The following is a 24,344-nucleotide window of genomic DNA, read 5'->3' on the forward strand; positions in this document are numbered from 1 at the left end:
TTCAAATTACATATCTAAAGACTAAAATTGAAATTATTGAAAAATGCCTATAGACATTAATCGAATTAGAGTAGAGAAGGGTGGGGATTATGACAAGATAGCAGAGTCTGAAATGGCAAGATATAGGGGTACAGGGGGATTGGAGGAGTTGGTGAAAATTGACCAGCAATGGCGTAAAGATATCTTCAAATTAGAACAAGTTAAAAGGGAGGTCAATATAATTTCGAAGGAAATAGCTCAAATAAAGAAAAAAGATGCAAAGGCCAATTGTGAAGAATTACAGAAGAAGAGTATGGAATTGAAACATGAAATTCTCTTAACTGAGGAACAGATCTTAGAAGTTGAGAATAGACGTGAGGAGCTGTGGAACAGAATAGGTAATATAGTGCAACCAGACGTCCCAATATCAAATACTGAAGATGACAACAAAGTATTACGAAAGTGGGGTGATATCCCTAATATTATAGTGGATGGTACACCAGGGAAGATGCATCATCACGAAGTTATGAGTCGGTTAGGCTTTTATGATAGTACTAAAGGGGCAGAAATTGCAGGCCATCGTGGTTACTTTCTAAAGCAAAATGGAGTTCTTCTAAGTATGGCACTAGTTCATTATGGCATGAATTTTTTGGTAAAACGAGGTTATATAGCTATCCAACCTCCACTTTTTATGAAGAGAGATTTAATGGCAAAGGCAGCTGAACTGAAGGATTTTGAGGAAACATTGTATCATATACCTGCAGATATGAATAATACAAAAGATCCAGATTCAAATAGTTTGTTCTTAATTGCAACTTCTGAGCAACCCTTGGCTGCATTGCACATAAATACTTCTATTGAACAGAAAGATCTTCCAATTAAGTATGCTGGTATTTCAACCTGTTTTAGGAAGGAGGCAGGAGCACATGGTAAGGATACTTGGGGTTTATTTAGGGTTCATCAATTTGAGAAGGTAGAACAATTTTGTGTTACAACTCCAGAAGAATCTAATGAAATGCATGAAGAGATGATTAAGATTTCGGAGGAATTCTACCAGTCTTTAGGATTACCATATAGGGTTGTATCAATAGTTTCTGGTGCACTAAATGATGCAGCAGCTAAAAAGTATGATTTAGAAGCTTGGTTTCCAGGTTACAATAATTATAGAGAGCTAGTATCATGTTCAAATTGTACAGATTATCAATCTAGGGCTTTAGAATGCCGTATGGGATTTAAAAAAGGAGATCGTGAAAAACTCTATTGTCATCTTTTAAATGGTACTTTATGTGCTGTTCAAAGAACTTTATGTTGTATTGCAGAAAATTATCAAACTACAACCGGCTTAAAGATACCAGTAGTTCTTCAACCATATTTAGGTATGGATTTTATCCCTTATCCAGATATTTGCCAATCAAATATAGAAGATTTAAAAGGAAATCTGACTAGTGAGTAATTCAAGGCCTTAGTCTCAAAAATATTGTATCTAGTCAGATAATGTATTTCCTAATATTCAGAAGCTTGAGTTGATCAATTATTCAAAGTGAGCTTTAACAGATAAAAATATAAATGAGATATTGTAAGATTCATAAATCAATGGAAGATAAATTAATTGTAATTCAACATGAAGACTTGGGGATATCAAAACTTGTTAATAAATTGTAAATTTGGTATTTATCAATGATATTCTCATCAATCATAGACACTGTACTTTAAAATAGCTTCTATTATTTATGATTTTTTCTTGTTTTCTCCAGAGCTTTATTTTCACTATTTAAATCTTAGAATTTTATATTCCAAAGTTAGATTAATCAAATAGGGTATATTTCCTAATATATTATATACTAAATATCTTGTAATATTACTACTACTTATTCAGATTTAGTTTTGGATGTAGTGACAATGCAAGATTCAGATCCAGATGTATTATTTAATGATAATAGTGAGTCGTTAGGTATTATTCTTGAGTGTATATCTTTTGCTTGACCTGAGTAAATGTACCACCAACCCATTTTAAGCATTAGTATAAACCAATATATATTTACTAAAAGTAATGTCATTAGTAAGAAAGTACTATAAGCACATAACCTTGTACTAAGTGCAAGACTGATTTGTCCATAAACTGGGTATAAGACAATACGTGAAAAGCAATATATTCTCAAATAAGCCCATGCGGCTAGTAAAATTCCAAATAAACCAAGTGTTATAGCTTGCCACTTCGTATCAACAAATACCTTGCAGCCACATGTTAATATATCACATACATTATGTAGGAATAGTACAATAACTCCAACACGAATAAAGTCACCAGTAAAAGAGAAGGCTAATAGTAAGCATGCAATTACTATTAGTAATATATTTTCCCAAATACCCTGTAAAGGTTCTTCATTTAACAGACAGAATAAGCTAAATAAGAAATATCCACCAGATAAATAGTAATACCAGACAAGCCCCCTTGATACAGGTATCATTGTATATTGTACCCAGTATGATCCTGTCTTTCCATTTCCAAGTAATTCTGGTGGTAACCAGTCAATATTATAATAAAATAATATTACAGATGCATATAATGACGCAAATATAAAATAGAACATGCGAAATGCCATTGTAGAAGATCTTTGGATTTTAGCTTCTCTCACACGATATGGTAATTGACCATCTATTGCACTATCAGCTAATGATTCTAAGTATGGTTTAGTCCAATAATAAAGTATAATTATAACTCCACATATACAACAACTTGCAATACATAAATCTCTAAAAAAGAAAGAGTATAGTACACAAATTAAATACTTAATTACTATTAAAGATCTGATATGTAGTCTGAAACTTACAACAAGTGTTGGCCCGAAGCTGATCTTTCAATATAAAAGTGGCTTGTTAGAGAAAACCATTGAGCTACAGTCCATACAATGGTTACAAGAAGTATTACTCCAAAGAATGTGTCCACTTTTACACTCATATTTTTTTGGATAAACTGAATAGCTCAAATATACAATATCTAATATATATAAAGCTAATCTATTTTCCAAAAAAGGGAATTTAGCTAGAAAAGTCTGAAATCTTGTAATTAAAAAAAAAAACCATCTTTTACCCACCTTTGGAGCGTATTTGTGGGATATATTGTTAGCGCCATATTGTAGTCAATATAAGTCTAAAGGCGTAAAGTACACTAAGAAAAGATTTGAATATTTGTTTATATATGAAATATTGTATATTTCTATAAAATATTTTTAAATATACTAATAAATTGGTTAGTTGTAATTATTTATAATTTGGAAAATTTTAAAAGGTACTTTTTTTATATACAAATATATCTGTTAAGTAGTAGTGCCCTAATTTCACTATAAAATAAGTCCTTTTAATATCGTGTATTATTTTATATCCCTTTTTTATTATTTAATAAAAATTGGAGAAAAACCGTAGGGTTGTGGTGCATCAACAATTACAGTGTCTCTACAACACAATAAAAGCATGAAGAGTTCTTAACCCGCCTAGTAAGCGCTTAGTTTTACTGAGGAAGTTACCTTTTGAGTGCAAACAGGAGTTACCAAAATACAAATAATAAATTAAGTTTTAAGAAATTAGCTAACAATTAAGCTTCTATACTGTTCTAAATAGAAACTAGAAGCTATTATATAGATGTCGATAAAGCTTCGTGAACTCATAAGGCTTGTTAGAAGCTGTAAAACAGCTGCTGAAGAGAGATCAGTAATAGCTAAAGAATGTGCCCATATTCGTGCTTCTTTCAAAGAAGAGGAAAGTCAATATAGGCAAAGAAACATAGCAAAACTGCTATTTATTCATATGTTGGGATACTCAAGTTCATTTGGTCAGGTTGAATGCTTAAAACTTATTGCAAGTAACAAGTTTTCTGAGAAACGTGTTGGATACCTAGCATTGTGCCAATTATTAGATGAAGATTCAGAAATTTTACTACTGGCTACTAATAGTATTAAAAATGATTTGAACAGTTCTAATCAATATGTCAATGGTCTTGCACTAACCTCTATTGCAAATATTGCTCCAAAGGAAATGTGTAGAGCTGTATTTCGCGAAGTTTGTGAATTACTAATGGTTGGAAATCCATTTATAAAAAAGAGAGCACTCTTATCAGCTGTACATATTATTAGAGTAGTAGATGATATTGAAATAGAGTGTTTTTTACCATATATACCATCTTTATTGGAGGATAAACACCATGGAGTTTTATTGGGGACCTGTCATCTATTAAATACAATAATACAGTATCACCCTGATCAAATAGAAGCATTAGGGCATTTCTTACCATTTCTAATAAGGATATTGAATACAATAAGTATGGCAGGTTACTTAAACTCAACTGAATATGAAAGTGGTGGTATAACAGATCAATTTCTTCATGTACATATCCTTCGTGTAATTGGCAATCTTTGTAGTGTAATACAACCTGAAATTAAAGAAGAAGTATGTGCATTGTTGGCTCAGCTATTAACAAATACAGACCATTCTAAAAATGGAGGTAACTCAATTTTATATGAATGTGTCCGTTCCATAATAAAACTTTTGCCCTTTGTAGAAGAAGAAGGTTTGTATATGCTGGCAGTAAATGTTGTTACAAGATTTTTGCAAAATATAGATATGAATACTAGATTCATAGCTCTTGGATTACTAGAAAACATGACAAATTTTAAATTTGATAATTTTATAGATAATGCTAGTATAACAACTGGAAATAAATATGGAATAGCTCCTCATCAAAGCTTAATACTAGATTGTCTAAAAGATCCAGATCCTTCTATTAAAAGAAGGGCATTAAAGGTTATATTTACAATAGTAAATAATGACAATATCAAACACTTTGTGAAAGATTTACTCAATATTTTACTACTTTCTGTAGAAAAGGGCGACAATGACTTTGCAATTGAATTAGCAACTGGACTTTGTATAGTTATTAAAGCATGTACGCATGCAAATCCAATATGGTTTATTGATACATTCATAAAATTATTTTGTTTAGCTGGAAATTTAATTAAAGAAGAAGAAAGGGATAGTTTTTTATCTTATCTATCATCTTTAGGTGAATCTTTAAAAATTCATTCATATATTGTTGAAAAATTATATTTATCTTTACTTAATCATTTAGACCAGCTCTTATTAATTCAAACAACAGTTTGGTGTATTGGTGAGTATTCACAATTTTTATTTCAAGACAATAAAGACAAGAACTTTGTACATGATAGGACTTCAAATACTCAGAAATATGATATGATAGATCCTAAAGTTGAAGATAGCAAGCATGTAGATGATGCATTACATAAAGGTATATCCAACATGAGTGCAATAACTAGTGAGTCAATTATTGACCTCTTGGAATATATACTAACTCAGAATATTCGTGAATTTAACTCTACAAATTGCTTATTAACTAATTTACCCATAAATATGGATATATCAACTCCACTAAATGGAATAGGATATGTAAATTCTCCTAATACAATTGAAACAACAATACTATTAACTTTAGTAGCATTAATAAAGTGTTCCACACGTCTTCCAAAAGAAAGATTAAGAATACAATCTATACTAAAATCCCACTTAAAATCATGGTCTATTGAAATACAGCAACGCACATTTGAATACTTTGAAATATTACAGCCTTGTTGGGACGCAAATAGAAAAACAATTTTTGATTTAATGCCTCAATTTAACTTTTCTAAAATACAGACAACTCCTAGAGCATCTTCATTAACTGGTATTGGAGTGAGTAATATTCACATACCATCACTAAATAATAAATTATATGGAATTAATAAAGTAAAGAAGGATTCTTTATCTGAAGTAAATAATGGAACAGTTACAAATCTCAATGCTAATATGAATTCTACTCCAATAACTATAGATCTTTTGGATTTAGATTTCTCACCTGATAATACATCTTATACTACTAATAATACAAACAAAGAAGCTGATAAGAGAAATAATGAAAGAATTTTAGTTACTGATTTACTTGATGACTTTGTCCCAATTTCAACTCAAAAAGATGACTCCTCTACAGAAGTAAATATACAAGTAAATACATCAAATCAGGATATTTCTGGTTTATTACCATCATTAAATTTATCACCTACCTCTCAAAGTATAACAAAAAGACCAAATGCTTATTCAGTATTAGATGATTTATTAGATTTTGGAGTTCCAAAAATTATGAACTTATCCAGTACACAGAATAAAGATATCTCTCAATTTAAAAATTTAAAGTCGCAAAATATTGAACAACCTCAAACTAAAAATATTGGGGATATATCAAGTGCAAATTCAACTCAGCCTTTGTTTAGTGTTACCACTAATAAAAGTACCTACTTATCTAGTGATATTAATATAAATACCAATGACGATATATACAATAACAAACTCTATTTAGATACTACGAATTCTATTTCTGGAGATTTATTAACAGATACTAATTTATCTGCTTTACCTGAATCAGCTTCTAATAATTTATTACTAAATTCTGATAATGTACTTCCCCCAATCAAAACAATACAAATATTTGAAAATTCAAATATTATGATTCTTATTGATCTTTCTAAGCAAAAAGATCTAAATACCACAAACATTTTAGCAAAATATTTTAATATTGGAACTAGTGAAGTCTCAGAGTTTAAATTAGAAATTGCAGTACCCAAATATTTGAATATCCATTTATCTCCAGCTAGTAATGATGTTATACCACCATATAATTCTATGAATCCAGTGACTCAAGAAATTAAGATTAAGAGAATTGATCAAACTATAAATAAACCCATATTAATGAAACTACGCATTAGTTATAATATTGATAGACAATCAGTTTTAGAATATTCAAATGTTACAAATATACCAACAGACTATTAACAACATTATTAATCAAGCTATCTGATATTAGGTAAGTAGTTATAGAAATATATAAGATAATAAATTGATATACAAAAAGTATAAATTAATAACTAGAGGCTTTCAAAGGGAAAATATGGACACTGATGTAATTACAATATTCTAAAGTGTATAAGGTTATTAAAATATTTAACTTGGCTATATTATTATTTAATATCTCTAAATATTTCTGAATTATTATTTGCTCCTATTGATAATATTTTAAGAATTTCTATACTTATCTTTTTATTGAAGTGTTTATTTTTCTTTTTACATGTATTTATATACATTCCACACTTGAAACATCCATTTTCACAAATACATGATAATAAATTCTCTAGAGCTTTATTTGCAATAACTTCAATATTTATTTTACCTGTGTATGTATCAGCTTCTCCATTAGTTGATTGAGAGTTTAATCCAATTATCTGACTCAGACATCCGTTACCATTTATTTTATTCTCATAAAATAGTAAAGTTACAACATCTGATTGCCTATTCTTTCCACTTGAAATATATACTACAAAAAAAATCAAAACAAGTTATTTAGAATATTTCAATATGAAATTCATCAAAGTACTGAATACAGTACAATAGTATTGAAAATAAGACATTATCATAATAAAGTATCTTTCAGAAGATTATTATCTTTGGAATTATATCGAATATAATGTATATATTGAACTAATTATCTAATTCTTAATATTTAGCAGAGTAATCATTAGTATAAACTTACTATCTGGACATTCACATTCAAGATCTAGTATAGGGAAATGAGTAGATACTAGCGGAAATGTATTCATTATAATATGAGTACAAGAATGTATACCTTTATTCAATTCATGAATATCTATTAGACTATCTAATCGAAATCTTATTTGCAATCCAAATGTGTTGAAGGAATATTGAACTGGACTTTTCAGATATCTTTCTTTAATATATTGCCATTGATTATTAATGAACTCTTTAGTAGTAAATGAGTAGACGGCATTTGTAACCCTTGATAGGGCAAAGTAGAAATTTATTTTATTTTGAGTTGTATATCTTATTCCTTCCCCAAACATTTCCATTGACACCTCTCCATCTGATACTGTTTTATAGGATCGTAAATCTTCTGGTTTGTATCTAATAGCAGTACCTATAAAAGCAAAAAATATTAGTAAGCTATTAAATGAACAACTTAAAAAGATAATATATTCTTTTAAGTATTACCTCTACGATTTCTTATATCAAGTGTTTCAATTTCATAGGAAATACCATTAACATAATGAATAGCTCCTGGATGAGCATTCCATATACAAGTAATAATAGGTAACTTATCAATTAATTTATTCTCTTCATTATATATAAAAACTTCAAATTCCCCACCTCTTATAGAAGTTCTTTGGTAAACATCAACTAAAGATTTTATAACTGTATCTTGTTTAGTTAGTAGCAAAGAAAATAGATTCAAATTGATTGACTTATTAATGTATTTATCAAATTGAAAATGATTACATTTTGACCCCACTAAATCCCAGTCATATACCCAAAATAAATTTATTGCATATTTTATACAAGAATAATTCTTACAAGGCAAGCCCTCTATGTTACTTATATTAGTTTTGTTAGTATGGTATATACTACAGTTATTCAAATCAGTAACTTTGTCATCTAAATTTTTACAGTAGAAATCAAAATCCAATTCAGTTTGTTTCTCACCCTTATATATATCTGTAACTTTATTTTCCAAGTAGAAATGATTTTTTAAAATCTTAATTTCACCCCTTATTCTTAGTACATCAATAATCTCTAACAACAATTCAATAATATGACTTCCAAAATATAATTTATCCCTATTTATTTGAAAATTCTTATATGCCTCATTAGTACAGCATGCAATATGTAGAATTAACAATAGTGGATTATATGGATTAATAATACATGGTTCATTAGGTTTAGATAAAAGCTCATCTCCATGATCTCTCCAGTACAAATCTATAGGTGAATTTTCTTCTAAAAATAAAATCCTTAAGCCTTCAATATTTGGATTTCTTCCACATCTACCAAACTGTTGCTTTAGTCTATTTATTGAGTCAGGAAATCCATATGTTAATACACAATGGATTGATTGAATATCTATTCCTAATTCTAATGCAGATGTGCAAAATACTATCTTCACCTTTCCTTCAAATAATAAAGATTCTAATTCTCTCCTTTTTTGAACTGGTAGTCCACCACGATATGTAATTATTTTATTTCTACAATTGTCAGATAGTTTAGAATATTTTGTAGCTTTATCAAATATGTTGTACACATGTTCAGAATTAATTTCATTTAACTTTTCTAAATCCATATAATCTTGATTACTATCATTATAGCTATCTTTTAAATCACTACTAAATTTAGAAATAGAACCTTTCTGATCTTTGGATTTGATATTTTCAATCTTTGATATCAAATTTTGCAAGTCATTTCTCATCATTTCAGCTTGTTTTCTCTTTTTACAAAATACTAGAGTTGATTTATTTAGAAAATACAACTCTAGCAATAAATTAAGACATTCCTTATAATTTGAATTAGATCTTATAGAGTTACATTGTGGTTTAACTACCTGTGAGTTTGTAACATTAAAAATGTTACTATCCCAAATTATAGTTAGACATTTAGATGCTAATGAATAATCCTCTTCAATAAGCGTAATATTTTGTACATTATTTAAAGTATTTGAAATATTATCATCTGTTCTTTCATTATTCTGTTCACTTTTAGATGTTTCATAGCCTTTTATACTATATGATGATATACCAGTTAAGGTATTGAAATGTTGCAAAGGATTAAAAATTGTAGCCGAACAAGATACATATATTGGAAAACTTTTGTTATTAATATTAAATTCACTATTTATTGTTGATATTTCTACAGTTTTTTGCAGAAAATATGTTATTGAACGCCAAAACCTTCTAATTACTAAGCTGGCATTTGAACCATATTGTCCATTATACACATGAACCTCATCCATTACAAATAGACGAAGTTTATCATATATACTGCTTGCAATAAAATCAATATTCCAGTGTATAAAGTCAATATTTGATAAAATAATATTACTTTTTGTAACTATATCAAAACGCTTATTTTTCTCAGTATCTCCATCTAACATTCCTAATACCGGCTTCTCTAAAAAATATGAAATCAATATACTTATTGAATTAAATTGATTCTGAGCCAAAGCTTTAGTTGGAAATAATATTAAAGTTATAGATTTGGGATCCTCAAGATAATATTCTATAGCTGGGATTATATAACAGAGAGATTTACCACTTGATGTTGAAGTTGATAGTATTGTATGTTTTCTGTCTATAAGGATACTTTTAATTGCCTTAGATTGATGAATATAAAACTTAAATCTTTTATTTATAGTCTTACTATCCTTTCCAGTATTTATAAATTTCTCAAGAGCAATAAGAGTTTGTTCATGCAATATATTATATATGTCATCATTTGATTCACAATATACAGGTTCCTTTTTCTCTTCAATTTTTCTATAACAAATCTTACCATTTAGTATATTACTGTTTGCTATGAAATTTGCTACTTCCTCTATACTGTGAGGTCTATCTAAGTCATCTGAATTGAAGTTATCTATTTGTTGTACTCTCTTTTTAATATGTAATATTTCATCCTCTGAAGAAATTTCTAATGATTCTTTTTCATTTATTAATATTTCAGACTTCGATCTTATTTTTAAAGATGATTTCTTTATTTCATTATTTTCTGATAGCCTGTTATTGTTTAAAGAAACTAAGTTTGTATTTATAGACTCCTTGGATAAGTAATCAATCAGTTTACTTGACAATTTATCCATTACACTTTTTGATAATATTTTATGATTCATTCTATTATTACTTTTAAATATTATAGTATACTTATCTAATGCTGATAATGAAAGTTCTTTTATATTTACACAAACATTAAATGCGATAATCTCTATATCTTCCTCAAATATTTCTAATATCTTTAACAAATCAGGCAAATAATTCTCACCATGAAGTTTCTGACATCTACCTAAAGAACTTAAACAGTCATCTGATATACCACAGAGGATAGTTGAAATTTTTGGTTGTCTATTAAGGCGAACAAGTTTGTTGTATATCTCTAAAAAAATATAATGTAAAAACTGAAAAAGGAATCACTATATAATGTATTTAATATTACATTATTCCATAATTTTGATAGTATTATTTTTATATGACTATACTTACCTAAAATTCTCCTAAGTGTCTCTGATAGTTTAAGTCTCTGAAGAATTTGATAATGCAATTCTTTCGCATATTCCTCTCTTATAATTCCTTTTTCATCATCATCATTACTTTGTTCAAGCTTCCTTTTATTATGAGACATAAATTTATTCAAAATTAGATTAATTAGCCAACAAAGATTAAAATAAAGTGAAAAATTACGTTTGTAATAAGTGGAGGCTATAAATTGTAGCATAAACCTTGTACAAATATATCTCTACTTCGATACAAAAAAAATATTTTTAATTAAAGTACTTATTAGTGTAATAAAGACAGTTTTTATTTTGTAATTAAAATTTAAATATAGGTATAAACAATACTTTTCAAACTTTTCTTTAGTATTTATAATAAATTATAGTTTTAACATAAAGCGCTGGCAGTCTTTTGTCTGGACTTCTTAAGAATGATTGTAAATACCTTCTTTAGATCAATATATATTATGGAAAAGTTCTCTGATGCAATCACATACTTAAATAAAAAGATCAATCATATAGAGGAGGAGATCCATATCTTGGATGCTAAGAAACATCAACTAGATCTACAAAAGCAGGATATAGAGGGTAAAGTTAAAATTAACAATAATAAAAGTGAAATAATTGACAAATTCGAAATATATCTAACTAAGATATCTGCTTTTAGGTTAAGTAACAATGATGAAAAATTTGACCTACTTTTAGAGAAGGTTAAGATGTCAATCATTCAATATGGCTCTAAACGTTTTTCATATTATAAATATAACATTATTAAACAATGGCATCTAATTTACTGCACTCATTGTAAAGATGCTGAAGGAAATTTATATTGTGAAGTAGTTGAACGTATTAAATTACACGATTCTATAAACCAACCCTGTTACATCAACGATATAACTAACATATATAAAAGTTGTATAATAGAAGTGTATAATCAAATAAGAAATCCACTCATAAAATTTGATCTTAGCAAAAGTCTAAAAGAATTTATAACTTTTATTATAAATATAGAAAAGGATCACCCGGAAATTTACTACAAACTTCATATACATAAATATTTATATCAAATAATATTTCCATTTATATATCTAGAAATGCTTTCTTGGGACCCATTGTATTTAATTAAGGAATCAAAGGAATTAGAAGGAAATATATTAAATTCTGAATTACTTAAAAATAATAATATAATTGAGTGGAATAATCATTTTAGTATAGAGAGCTTTAAGTGGTATAATTTTATTTTACGAATGTTAAATATGACTTCAGAGAGCTATATAGAATATGATGATCAGCAAACTAAAACGGATATTAATATAATGAATATTAGCAGATTTAGTAGCATTATTTATGATGGTATTGAATTCATCTTTACAAACTATATTTGTGAGATAATAACAAATATTTGGATACCACTAAATATTGAAGAAACAAATAATATTATATCGTCTATAAGTATCATATTTTCAATAATTCCAGATCAACAACTTCCAAAATATAAGACCTCATTAAAGATACTTCTTTTACAAAAATTCACCTTATGTTTCAAGGAACTTATATTTCCAGTATCAGATCTGCGATTTGATAGTTTATATGATGATCTAAATGATTCAGATTATAATTTTTTGCTTCATTTATTAAGTTGGTGTATTTCTCTTTCAAATTTCAGAAATATTATAAGTGATGTTGAAAAAAAAGATTTATTAAATATTACAATCATCCACATGATAAATTATTTAAAAGATACTCAGGTTACATCTAATACAAGTACACATATATATAAAATTTTATATATGAAACTACCTGAAATGGTAAAATTATCATTGAAATCAAAATTTTTAAGATATAACATATTGCAAGTAATAGATTCAATCAACAATTGTAATACTTTAGAAATTATATTTGAATATATATTCAAATATTCTTGGATAGATAAACAAATAATCAAAGATAATTCAGATACCTCATAAATGACTAGTAGAATAAGAATGAGAATTAGATCCATGTGAATTTGATTGTTTACCTCCTACTTTTTGTTCTGAGTGTACTTTATTATTACTCCAAGACTTCTGTGTCTGAAATGATTGTACATTATTTATATTATCTCCTCTAACTTTATTAAATAATGCCATTATACGATCTTCAATCATTTGACAAACCTGCGATGATGAGAGGACCTCTAATATAATATTTCGTATCATATCAGGAGTTATATTTAGATTATGACCAGTATATTGAGTATTTTTAACTTCATAAGTATCAGATATTACTAAATGCTCATTATTTGTAATTGAGTCTGAACTCTTTATATCTTTTGAAGACAATAATATACTATTACTATTTATCAATGATTCTGAGTTAATGGTTGATTGCATCATTTTTCTATTACTTTTACCTAAAATATCCTTATAATGTAATAATTTTTGAACTGAATCAATTATTGGAGAAGGTTCACTATCTATTGACACCTCAGTATTAGCATTATTTTGTTTTATTGTCTTCTTATTTAACATATCAAGAATCGTTTTGCCTGCATCTTGGGAATATGAGCATACTCCTTCAGATAATATTGGTATTATATTTGATAATTTAAATACTATTTGTTTCAAAGTATTTTCAATATTCTTCCTTTCTTCTACTTCATAAAACCATAAACAACATACCCTGACTCCATTTTGTAATTCAGTATTATTTATATCATTATATGATACCATGTTACCACTTGGTATTTTATAAAATAAAAAATTTGTTTCACCACTTAATTCCCATTCTCTTGTTATGTTCTGAATTAGATTATCTGGATTCTTTTGGTTTATAACTATTAATTCATATTTAGGTTCTGTTGAACGCCTAACTATATGTAAAAAGCCTTCAACATCTCCTCTAACCCACTTTTGACTAGAAGTATCCATTACATATACACTAACAAAACTAGAACATGCTACTATTTCTGCAATATCACTATCATGACGTTTTAGTAATTGTAAATTTAATCTTCTACGTTCTAGCTCAAATTTAGATAAATCACCAAAATTATTAGCTTCATCAACTCCTTTACCCTCCTGAAGTCTGCTTGAACTATCTTTCATATATATATATTATCTAAGCTGAGCCTTTACCTCAGCTTATTTCTATTGTATAATTATTCAATTATTAAATCCCCTTTATAATACTTCAATAATCTCATTATTATTCGAAGATAATTAATGCCCATAAAAGGCGCCAAACATATGCGCGCTAAAACATCATATTACTCCGTATTCACCTTCCAATAAATATAAGCAAAAAGTATTAAGAAAAGTTGAGACAAAAAAAGAAAAGAAAGAAGAAGAAGAAAAAAAAATTCAGTACATTTCTAATATTATTTTAAGCTATTGCACTCGATCCCTTCAAATTTTTATCTATGTAGGCCATTTACTGTTATTTTAACTATTCTTTTTAGAACAAATCCTATTAATAAAGTATTTGGATACTCGAATATTTGTATATGGATAATTTAATATAATATTAACTTTATTTGCTTATTAGGATATAATTAGGACTATATATTTGATTTTGATCAATATTCAATTTTATTGTTTCATCTATAGATTTATATAGGTAAAGATATGGATATTGAAATTTCTAATATTAACAGCTTCTTTAATAACGGAGCAGATGACAAGGAGATTGTACCAATTTTAGAATATAATATTAATAGATCTTTACTTGATGAGCTAAAAGATTACAATATATTATGTATTGATATAAATAAAGATATTGATATTTTCTGTGTTGGAACTAAAGATGGGAAAATAATACTAATAAACAAAATGAGTATGAAGACTATTAGTAAAATTAATACAGAAAGTTCAAAACCTATAATAAATGTCTATATAAAAACTGGTAAATTAAATTCAATAAAACTATTTGGTATTGATGAAGATGGCAATTTACTGTACTGGACTATTAAGGAGGAATCTTTAATAGTTTCTCATAAACATTCAATAATAAAAAAAAAATTTATAGCACCTATAAAATCAATTGAAATAATAAAAAGTTTAGAAGAAATTGTATTAATTACTACTGAAGGGCATATAATACTTGCTAATATATCTAATGATAATCAGATTCAAAATATAAGAATAATATATAAGAATAAATTATATGATACTAGAAATTTAACTGTAATCTATAGTAATCAAGATGAAGAATACTTTTTATATTGGGTAATTAACAATTATTTATATATATATAATATTAGACACAGAAACACTATTGTAATATATCCTTTGAAACAACATATTAATAATAATAATAGTCTAAGTAACTCAATAATCCTCTTTAAACATTCAAATCAACAATATATTTCTATTCAAAATAGAATTTTTTCTATTTATATATATAAAGAATTGTCAGAATCTACTTTAAGAAATATTAAATTAATTTATATATTAACATTACCAGAGAAATATAAGATAATATCAGTTAGACCATTTTATATTACTCCATTTAAAAATTCTTTTATTGCTATGCTATTAATGAATCAAGAATGCTTTAATGAAATTGAATTAATATTACTTGATAAATTGTTTCATGTGATTACACATCATAATATAAAATTTTTGACAAGATTTTTATATAATGAAGATAATAATATTAATTCAAATAATTATATTGATTTACTCGTAAATAAACCAAAAATTTATAATTTCTTGAAGACAAAAATGATCATTAATTTTAATCACAATAAATCATTTATCATGATATCTCGTACAAGTAGTGATGATTTATTATGGTGGTATAATAAAAAAAGTGAAATTAATCATGTATTATATTTAATTGATGAGAATATATCTTATGATATGGAAATTAAGATAATAATTGATTTATTAAAAAAAAATAAAGTTAAAGAATCTTTAGATATTTTAAAAAGGAGAATATACTTTAATAATTCATTAATATATTCGTATTATTTAAATAATAAAATAGAAGATTTATTATCTGTATATATGAACCTTTACAACTTTTTTGGGCATTTTGAAGAATTTATTACTTTACTTATTGAATATAAATATATTATATTAATATCAATTAATTCAATGAAATGGTTTTTTAAGTTAATTAAGTGTGTATTTGTATATGATATTAAATTATTTATATTTATTTTAAATTCTTGGTTTGATGTTATTATTAAGAAGGAATTTTCTGATAATGAAATAACTTATCAGGAGAAGTTGTTATTTTTTATTAGGATAAATGAACCATGGATTAGTGAACTAAAATTATGTTCAGGATTATCTTCATTAGTTTTAAAAAAAGAAAAGGGTTATATTGATAATATTATAAATTGTAAGAGAAAGTTGAATATTTTATTTGGTTATATTAAAATATTACAACTATACCAGAGAAAATCATCATATGAAGAAATATTTATTATTTGTATACATATATTAAATAAATATATGAATAATAATATTTTTGAAGAAATTTTAATAGATATTATAGATAGAATTTCAAGTAATGATGTTGGTCAAATAATTATTGAGCATATAAATTGTATATTATTAATAAATAATCAAAATATTTTGGAATTATTATTATTTGGTGGGTATGTATCAATTAAAATATTATATGATTATATAAGGAATAATAAAAATTCAACTTTTATATTTTTTAAATTTTTGGTTTATTGGCAAGATAAGTTGGTAGATTCTACTAATTATATTAAGGATTCATTTTGTAGCTTTAATATATCTCGTAAAAAAAAGGACATTTTGGCAAACTATGAAATAAAGAATATTTTAAATAATGTTTCATATTGTCTTGATGAAAATATTAATGATTATTTATTATTAGATGATGCAAAAGGTTTAAAAAATAGCTTTAAAATATTACCATTATTGTATGTTGAATTTGCTCCACATCAATTATTAAATTTTATACTAGATTTTAAGGAAAAATTGGATTTTAATATTTTAATTAATAAAATTAATGATAAAATTGAGGATTTAAATGTTAATTTTAGTAAATTTGTTGAATATAATGAATTAAATAGAAGAAATTTTGATAATGAAGTAATACATTCACATATATACTTAATTGAAGCAAAGTGCCTTTCATTATTTTTAAATAATAAACCAAATAATCAAAAAGAACTTCTTTATAGTGATTTATTTAAGACTTTATTAAATAGAAATCTTGTATTCAGTTGTATATCATTAATTATACTTTATAAGGGGGAAATTGAATTCTTATGGTTAAGTTTTATCGAGCAGTTATATTCAAGTAATAACCAAAATATTGAAAATTTTATTATTTGGGCTGATTATATTTCAAAAAAAACCTTTAATTCAGATTTGAATTGTTATCAATTACAAAATATATATTCAAATAATTCAGTACGGAAATATGTTGAAAATATATTAGCATATTTTAATTCTCATTATAATTGCTCATTATCTATATTTTGTTGTGATTGGCATTATTTACCATTTAACCTCGAATTATTTGAATCAAAATTATTTGATGAATTACAAAGGCTTATTAATTTCAGTAAAGTTCAAATTTTTCAAAATATCAAAACTATTGACTCATTTATTGATTTAGGTGTGTTATCTCATCTAAAATTCAATTTAACTATAGCATCAAGTAATTCAAATTTTCTTTTATCTGCTCAAAAAAGCTTAAAACAATATTTTTTAGTAAAGTTGTCTAATTCAATTATCATATCAAAAGATACTGATTATTGTAATATTTGCTTTAAATTATTACTAAATCCAAATTTTACCAAGAAACTACACAGAAAAATAAAAAAAGTGGAATCAATTTTAAATGATAATAAAACTCCAAAATATTATCCCTATAATTCGATAAGAGGTATAAGTTCTGAAAGTTTAGAAATTAATAATTTTAGTTTAAAAGATTTTCAAGATGTTAATGAAGGCTCAATTGTTATTTTTAATTGTGGACACTCATACCACTATTATTGTTATTTTTATGAGATATCCCATTCTAAAATACTTTCTGAATATCTAAATATGATCTCAGATTCATTAAAATGTATAATATGTCTTTACAACAATACAATATCCCATCTTCAGTTTAGTTAGTATATATAATAGAATAAAAAAAAAAAAAAAGAAAAACTAGCTAGTTATTAGCATAAAGGTGTAAAGCTGGTTAAGAAAGAAGATTTACTAGAATTTAAAACTTAAATTTCTAAAATATAAATAATAGAGTAAATATATAAATCAATAAATTTAGTTTACATTGTAGTCATATATAAATAAATTTTTTTTTAAAGGTTGCATGCATGCAGTAAATATATTTTGGTCTGTACCGCTATATTCAATCTTAATTTTTTATAACTGAAATGATGAAGTGATTTTTTTTAAATAAACTGATAAGTTATACTCTAAAATTATATTTATGCGCAAAATACTCACTATAAAGAATAATGGATAATGATAGTGGTAGTAGTATATGTGATATTAATACTGTAGCTGCAATTTCACCAGAAATAAAATTGAACTATAAATCACAATCAACTTCTAATACCTCTATTCCAATACAAAATGATATAATAAAGTTACCAGTTGTTATTACCGGATGTTATGGTCTAGTCCTTAGAAAAAGAGTAAATAAAGTTTTTGGATCTTATTGGACAAGAGAGTATTGTATGATACAATTTAATATTTTGGTATTTCATAAAGTAAAATATCCATTTTATATAACTAAGAGTATATCTGTTGCAAGTATAATAAAATGTGAGGCTTCTGTAATTGATTCATGTGTATTTTCAATTTTTGTAAATAAGTCAGATGATTCTTGCATGAGTAGTTGTAGAAAAAAAAAAGTACAAATAAAACTGAAGTGTACATCTACAGTTGATATGCAAAGATGGGTTTTGTACATTAATAACAATATTAAATCATGGAAGAATAATAAAAATTCGGCAAAGAATCTTATTAGTAATGAACAATATATAGAGAGAAGTGTTGCAGAAGGAATAATTGAGAAAGTTACTCGTAAATTAAAAAAATCAAATAGAGCTTTAATACTGAATCAATTAAATTTTATTATCAAGAAAAGACTTATTATTTTGCTTTCAAATTCTTTTAACATATTATTATTAAATAAAAATAGAAATTCTGTGACTTCTATTGAAAGCAATGAAAATGAGTGTGATGGACCTTTAATTTTCAAAAGATTTATGAAAGAAGTTCAAATATCTGTAAATATATTAAAAAGTATGTTTTCATTTTCCCGAATTGTTGAGAGTAGGCTGAAATTGCATTGGGATATTCTTAAAAAGCATAAAACAACAACTTGTATACTACATGAAAAGATTACTCTTAGAGACTTATTTCATATCTGGAGGAGACAAACGTTATTTACTAGAAATCAACAAAAATTATGTGAAAAAAGTGGTAATATTAAATTTGATAGATGTAACTCATTTTATTTTGAAAAATCACTTCCAGTATTAATAAGTAATCAATTTAACAGGATTAATATTTTAGCATCAATTTTTAATAAAAGGCTTAGATTTGCTTGGAATTGCCTTTATGCTATTAATATACAAGAACGTATATTGTTAGGATTATATCGTTATAGTCAGATTAATTCATTATTCCATATTCTTGAGAAGATTTGGAGAGTAAAAGTAATTAAAGCTTTCTTTGCTTTAAAATTTGTGCAGAATGCATCGATATATCAAAGAAGAAACAAAGAGATTTACTTAAACATAAGATACAATTCAAAGCCAATGAATAATGAGATAGAAAATGAAATTATAGGGTTGTGTAGAAATACCCTTTAGATAACTCATTGATGTCAGACTACAAGAGATATTGTAATTGTTTTCTTTCTACCTCAAAAGTTATGATTTATTAATTGAGAAGGGAATCAACAAATCTATATTTATTTAATTTTAGTAATATATTGAAGTTAAAAATTCATTATTTATGAATTAGTAGACTTCTAAGTTATATTTATTTCTGTATATTTAGAAATGATGCATATAGCGCCAATGTATTTGCACACAAATATGTATGTGTCGTGATGTGACACTCTAGAGTGAATTCACAACAAAAATGCTCACATCAAATATTTAATTTTTTTGAGAAAAATAATGAAAATTGAGACTGAATTAGCTTTGAATCGCACCCAGAGTGGTGTTAATTCAGCTAGAGTAGTGCAATATGTTTGCCCTATGAGTGGAGAAGCAAATGAAGTGTATCAGGCAAAGCGAACTAGAAGGATTCCATATGGTATCACTGAATTAACATTAGAGCATGAGTCTGCTTTAAAAGGTTTATTTGATACTTTGAATACTTATGGTGATAATAAGATACGTTTAGATGATTTAGTTGCTGCATTAAGGCGAGCTTTTGATAATGGCACTGTAACATTCTCAAGATATGAAGCAATAGCTGCAGAGGTAACTGGTGATCATATAGAAGGAGAATTAAACATGTTAAAAGAAGACTTTAACATTAATGGAGATGAAATGTTGGATTTCGAAGATTTCCGTAGATTAGCAAGAATGAAAATATTGAGACTTGACCGCGATGATGAAATTCAACTCGGTTTTAGATTATTAGACAGAAATAATAGTGAATATATAACAGCTTTAGAACTTAAACAAATGCTAATTACAAAAGGTATTTCTCCATTGACACCAGATGAAGCTGATGAACTACTTTTCATAGCTGATCAAAATAATGATGGACTTATTAGCTATGAAGAGATTAAACGTTATCTAGAATACAATAGAAAACCAATACTTAATTAGATTAATGTATTTACAATAAAATAAAAGAGATAGTTTTGAAATGAATCAATTATTCTAATATAGAATAAATATTAGTTAATTAAAAAAATAATTTGGCGTATTTATGTATCTATAAAGTTCTATATATCAAATATTTAATATTAACTTTAGAATTTATTAGAGGATTAGACTAGCTTCTCAACATCTAATATTACCATTCTACATTATTTAACTATCTTTTAACTAGATATCAAATGATCCTCAAATTTGTTATAAATTGCAAATTTATATTTAGAATACTATTACTTAAGGGTTCATAATGAATGTGACGTTTTGTATCTTCATATAAATTTTTTTGATATTTTAAAATTCTGTATATATCATTTTTGACATTTATTTCATGGTAATATCTTGCTGCAAATTCCAAATACTTGATAATCAATTCATCAGTACTTAAGTTTTTCGTAAACAATTCTTCAATATTAACTTTCATTGCTTCTAGATTTGATTTATAACCACTGTAATAGCCATGATAGTTGTTAAGTAAAGTGCTGAAAGCTATAAGAAAGTACTCAATTTCTTCATATCGAGATTTCACTATATTACTTGAAGATATAAAAGATTTACTACTAAGGCTATATTCATCATATAATCTACCATTATAACAAGTTTCTGAATATGAGCAGAATATAAAGATAAGCATAAATATCGAAAAAGTATTCATTTTATTTCGTTGTGATTTATAAATAGAAATGTTAGAGATATATCCTGACCTTTGTTAGTGAATTTTATTATAATATTCATCGATTTCGAACAAATATAAAGATGTTACTACACAGATCAAGCTCAAAGAATTGATATAGAGAAAATTATTAAATTATAAATCAGATCTATATAAATAGAAATACCTTAATATCCAAAATTCTAAGCTAATTTTAACTTAAAATAATATGGCTGCACATCTTCTATAATATATTGTTAAATTAGGGATGAAAAAAAAACTCGATACTTGGCGGTAAAAATGGCGCTATATTTTAATTTAGATATTTACTAGAGTAGAATTTGTAGTATTATATTACAAAGCCTTATTTTGGACTTTTATATGCTCTTAGTAATCGATATATTCTACCTTAGTTACCTATATATTATGGTGTAACGAACCTCTTAGAAGTGGAAATTGCTGGCTGAATATGCTTCTTAATGTTTGTAACGAATTTTGTATATGACGTATTGAACCAAAATTTATTTTTAAAGAGAATTCTGTTCTTTTTATTTGTACTTGTACTATCTAATGAAACTTCTTGTATAGAAAATAATGGTACACAAACTTTTTCTGAAAAGGTTCTGCAAATACCATTGGAAATATCCAATAACAGAATTGGATTTAACATAATAATTGGAGATCAGCACCTAAGATTAGCAATTGACACTTTGGTGGAAGGAATAAGGTTATTTGAAAAAATGAGTCCAGCTTGTAATAAATTAATACATTCAAATAGAAAAGAATATGGAACTGGAAATAGTAAATTCTCTGAAATACGAAACTGTTATGATCCAAAAATATCATCAAGTGCAACTTGGTGTTATAACTCAGATAAATGTTTTGTAGGTCTATATTCATCAGTATATAGTTGTGATGAACATGCTGAATTTCCTGATTTCAATAATAGTAATATTTCAAATCTTGCCTTATTACATAACTTTCAAAGGGTTTATGATGGAATTATACAAAATGAAATCTCTCTTGAAGGAAATGATATGGTTATTATACCATCGCTATCACCACGTTTAGTTTTACAAAATTTTCCTATAAAACTCATACGTTCAAATATTTGTAATAGTAATTGGCCTACATTGGAAGATTTTGATGGGCTTATTGGCATTGTAGGTATGTTTAAAAATAACAGAATGTACTCATATATATCTAGGAATAGAAACAATTCTTTTTATTTTTGCTCATAATATACTGTGAATATCTAGTTTAATTTGGATATTAACATTTACAAATATGATGAATTCCCACAACATTCATCCATCTTTCGGGTCTGAATACCTTAGGTTTAGATGTTGATAAAAAGGGAAAATCTGACTATATTGACTAGATAAATATTACCTATATGTATGAGCAGAAGTAGAATATGAGATTGAATATTGATTCTTTGCAATAAAATTATTTCCACTTTATATTAATTTAATGTTATATATTTGTAGGTTCATCTATCTCATGTCGTGAATCTTCACTATGGAATAACTTGATGTTATTATATAATGCTTCAATTTATTCATTTGATATAAATATAGATAGTTATGAATTATTACCTATGACTTCAAATTCAGAACATCTGCATAAAATTGAAAATTCAAGGTATAAACCATCATTTTTATACTTAGGAGGGCCATCTCCATATTGGAGTTTTAATAATGTCATATGGAGTGAATCTAAACAAACTGGTGCAATATTTGAGGATGCTCTAAATTTATTCCAAGTATATAATATTGGTGTTTGTGGAGTAAATTTAATGCAAGGTATTTCATCTCATTGGACGAGTGCATTGGATTTTGGTTCTAGTTGTCTATCTCTTCCACTTTTTTTGTACCAAAGACTAACAAGTTGGTTACCAGTTTCATGCTCAGAAATTGAATATAACAATTTACAAATTTCAAATTCTGATATTCCTTTACTTTGTATTGTTTTAAAACGTCCTTTACCTCCACTAATTTTACATTTAGAAGAAAGAAGTTTAACACCAATAGTTATCCTGCTTGACGATTTAATTGTTAAGAATAAAGATATTGATTACTTATGTTTAACTGTATCAATTATTAATTCAGTTGGAAATATAATTCCAATTTACATACAAAAAGATCATTTCGATACTTCAGGACCATTTATAGCCCCTACCAATTCACCTCTCATTCTTTTTGGAACTTTGGTACTGAAGTCATTTGGTATAACTGTTAACTCACAATCTGGACAGGTTGGATTCTACACCAAGAATACTAAGAATATGCATAGTAACATCAATTATGAGGTATACAATCAGCATTGTACTGTTAAGAAATTTTGTTTAGGAAATTCGACATACTTTGCCCCCACTAATGAATGTATACCTCCTCCATGTTCATCATGGTTACTTTATAATTTAGATGAGACTACAAATACATGTGTATTATCTAGATTAGTTCCAATTGCAATAGTAGCTACTGTAGTGATTCTTACAACTGTTGAACTACATCTAATGTATATGAAACAGGTTGTATTAGAAAGAGCCCGATTGCAATCTTCCTAATAAAATCTCAGTTACAGTGGCACTTAAAATTTCTATTTTTAAATTTACTTGATTTTTAACCTTTTAATATTCAGTTCTTAAGTAATATTGAATACAAAATTATTTAAATTAATTCTGATAGATTTGAATCATTATCTTGGGCGGGTTCAGTAGGACAAATGTAAGACACCCCCTATAA

General features: G+C 26.2%; 11 protein-coding genes across 11 annotated transcripts; 7 read left to right on the top strand and 4 right to left on the bottom strand.

Moving 5' to 3' along the window:
• Positions 1-43: 43 nt before the first annotated feature.
• cand_037810 (seryl-tRNA synthetase family protein) lies at positions 44-1,432 on the top strand (the record flags this gene model as incomplete). The annotated part of the gene is made up of 1 exon (XM_067214006.1): positions 44-1,432. One exon carries the CDS (start codon positions 44-46, stop codon positions 1,430-1,432), a length of 1,389 nt encoding a protein of 462 aa, XP_067069819.1.
• Positions 1,433-1,847: 415 nt separating this feature from the next.
• cand_037820 (longevity-assurance protein) lies at positions 1,848-2,938 on the bottom strand (the record flags this gene model as incomplete). Its single annotated transcript, XM_067214007.1, has 2 exons — positions 1,848-2,733; positions 2,811-2,938. 2 exons carry the CDS (start codon positions 2,936-2,938, stop codon positions 1,848-1,850), a joined length of 1,014 nt encoding a protein of 337 aa, XP_067069820.1.
• A 680-nt stretch (positions 2,939-3,618) lies between these two features.
• cand_037830 (AP-1 complex subunit gamma protein) lies at positions 3,619-6,852 on the top strand (the record flags this gene model as incomplete). Its single annotated transcript, XM_067214008.1, has 1 exon — positions 3,619-6,852. The coding sequence occupies one exon, from the start codon at positions 3,619-3,621 to the stop codon at positions 6,850-6,852; it is 3,234 nt and encodes a 1,077-aa protein (XP_067069821.1).
• Positions 6,853-7,037: 185 nt separating this feature from the next.
• Positions 7,038-11,253, bottom strand: cand_037840 (DEAD DEAH box helicase family protein; the record flags this gene model as incomplete). The annotated part of the gene is made up of 4 exons (XM_067214009.1): positions 7,038-7,390; positions 7,607-8,008; positions 8,083-11,007; positions 11,115-11,253. 4 exons carry the CDS (start codon positions 11,251-11,253, stop codon positions 7,038-7,040), a joined length of 3,819 nt encoding a protein of 1,272 aa, XP_067069822.1.
• A 300-nt stretch (positions 11,254-11,553) lies between these two features.
• Positions 11,554-13,051, top strand: cand_037850 (uncharacterized protein; the record flags this gene model as incomplete). Its single annotated transcript, XM_067214010.1, has 2 exons — positions 11,554-12,930; positions 13,013-13,051. 2 exons carry the CDS (start codon positions 11,554-11,556, stop codon positions 13,049-13,051), a joined length of 1,416 nt encoding a protein of 471 aa, XP_067069823.1.
• A 32-nt stretch (positions 13,052-13,083) lies between these two features.
• On the bottom strand, positions 13,084-14,208 carry cand_037860 (DCP1-like decapping family protein; the record flags this gene model as incomplete). Its single annotated transcript, XM_067214011.1, has 1 exon — positions 13,084-14,208. One exon carries the CDS (start codon positions 14,206-14,208, stop codon positions 13,084-13,086), a length of 1,125 nt encoding a protein of 374 aa, XP_067069824.1.
• Positions 14,209-14,727: 519 nt separating this feature from the next.
• cand_037870 (uncharacterized protein) lies at positions 14,728-18,210 on the top strand (the record flags this gene model as incomplete). Its single annotated transcript, XM_067214012.1, has 1 exon — positions 14,728-18,210. One exon carries the CDS (start codon positions 14,728-14,730, stop codon positions 18,208-18,210), a length of 3,483 nt encoding a protein of 1,160 aa, XP_067069825.1.
• Positions 18,211-18,557: 347 nt separating this feature from the next.
• Positions 18,558-19,922, top strand: cand_037880 (PH domain-containing protein; the record flags this gene model as incomplete). The annotated part of the gene is made up of 1 exon (XM_067214013.1): positions 18,558-19,922. The coding sequence occupies one exon, from the start codon at positions 18,558-18,560 to the stop codon at positions 19,920-19,922; it is 1,365 nt and encodes a 454-aa protein (XP_067069826.1).
• A 312-nt stretch (positions 19,923-20,234) lies between these two features.
• On the top strand, positions 20,235-20,897 carry cand_037890 (EF hand family protein; the record flags this gene model as incomplete). The annotated part of the gene is made up of 1 exon (XM_067214014.1): positions 20,235-20,897. One exon carries the CDS (start codon positions 20,235-20,237, stop codon positions 20,895-20,897), a length of 663 nt encoding a protein of 220 aa, XP_067069827.1.
• A 229-nt stretch (positions 20,898-21,126) lies between these two features.
• Positions 21,127-21,600, bottom strand: cand_037900 (uncharacterized protein; the record flags this gene model as incomplete). Its single annotated transcript, XM_067214015.1, has 1 exon — positions 21,127-21,600. One exon carries the CDS (start codon positions 21,598-21,600, stop codon positions 21,127-21,129), a length of 474 nt encoding a protein of 157 aa, XP_067069828.1.
• Positions 21,601-22,076: 476 nt separating this feature from the next.
• Positions 22,077-24,166, top strand: cand_037910 (uncharacterized protein; the record flags this gene model as incomplete). Its single annotated transcript, XM_067214016.1, has 2 exons — positions 22,077-22,764; positions 23,088-24,166. 2 exons carry the CDS (start codon positions 22,077-22,079, stop codon positions 24,164-24,166), a joined length of 1,767 nt encoding a protein of 588 aa, XP_067069829.1.
• Between the last annotated feature and the right edge of the window lie 178 nt (positions 24,167-24,344).

Source organism: Cryptosporidium andersoni (genome assembly GCF_001865355.1).
Source record: "Cryptosporidium andersoni isolate 30847 chromosome Unknown contig_8, whole genome shotgun sequence".
Taxonomy (NCBI): Eukaryota; Apicomplexa; class Conoidasida; order Eucoccidiorida; family Cryptosporidiidae; genus Cryptosporidium; species Cryptosporidium andersoni.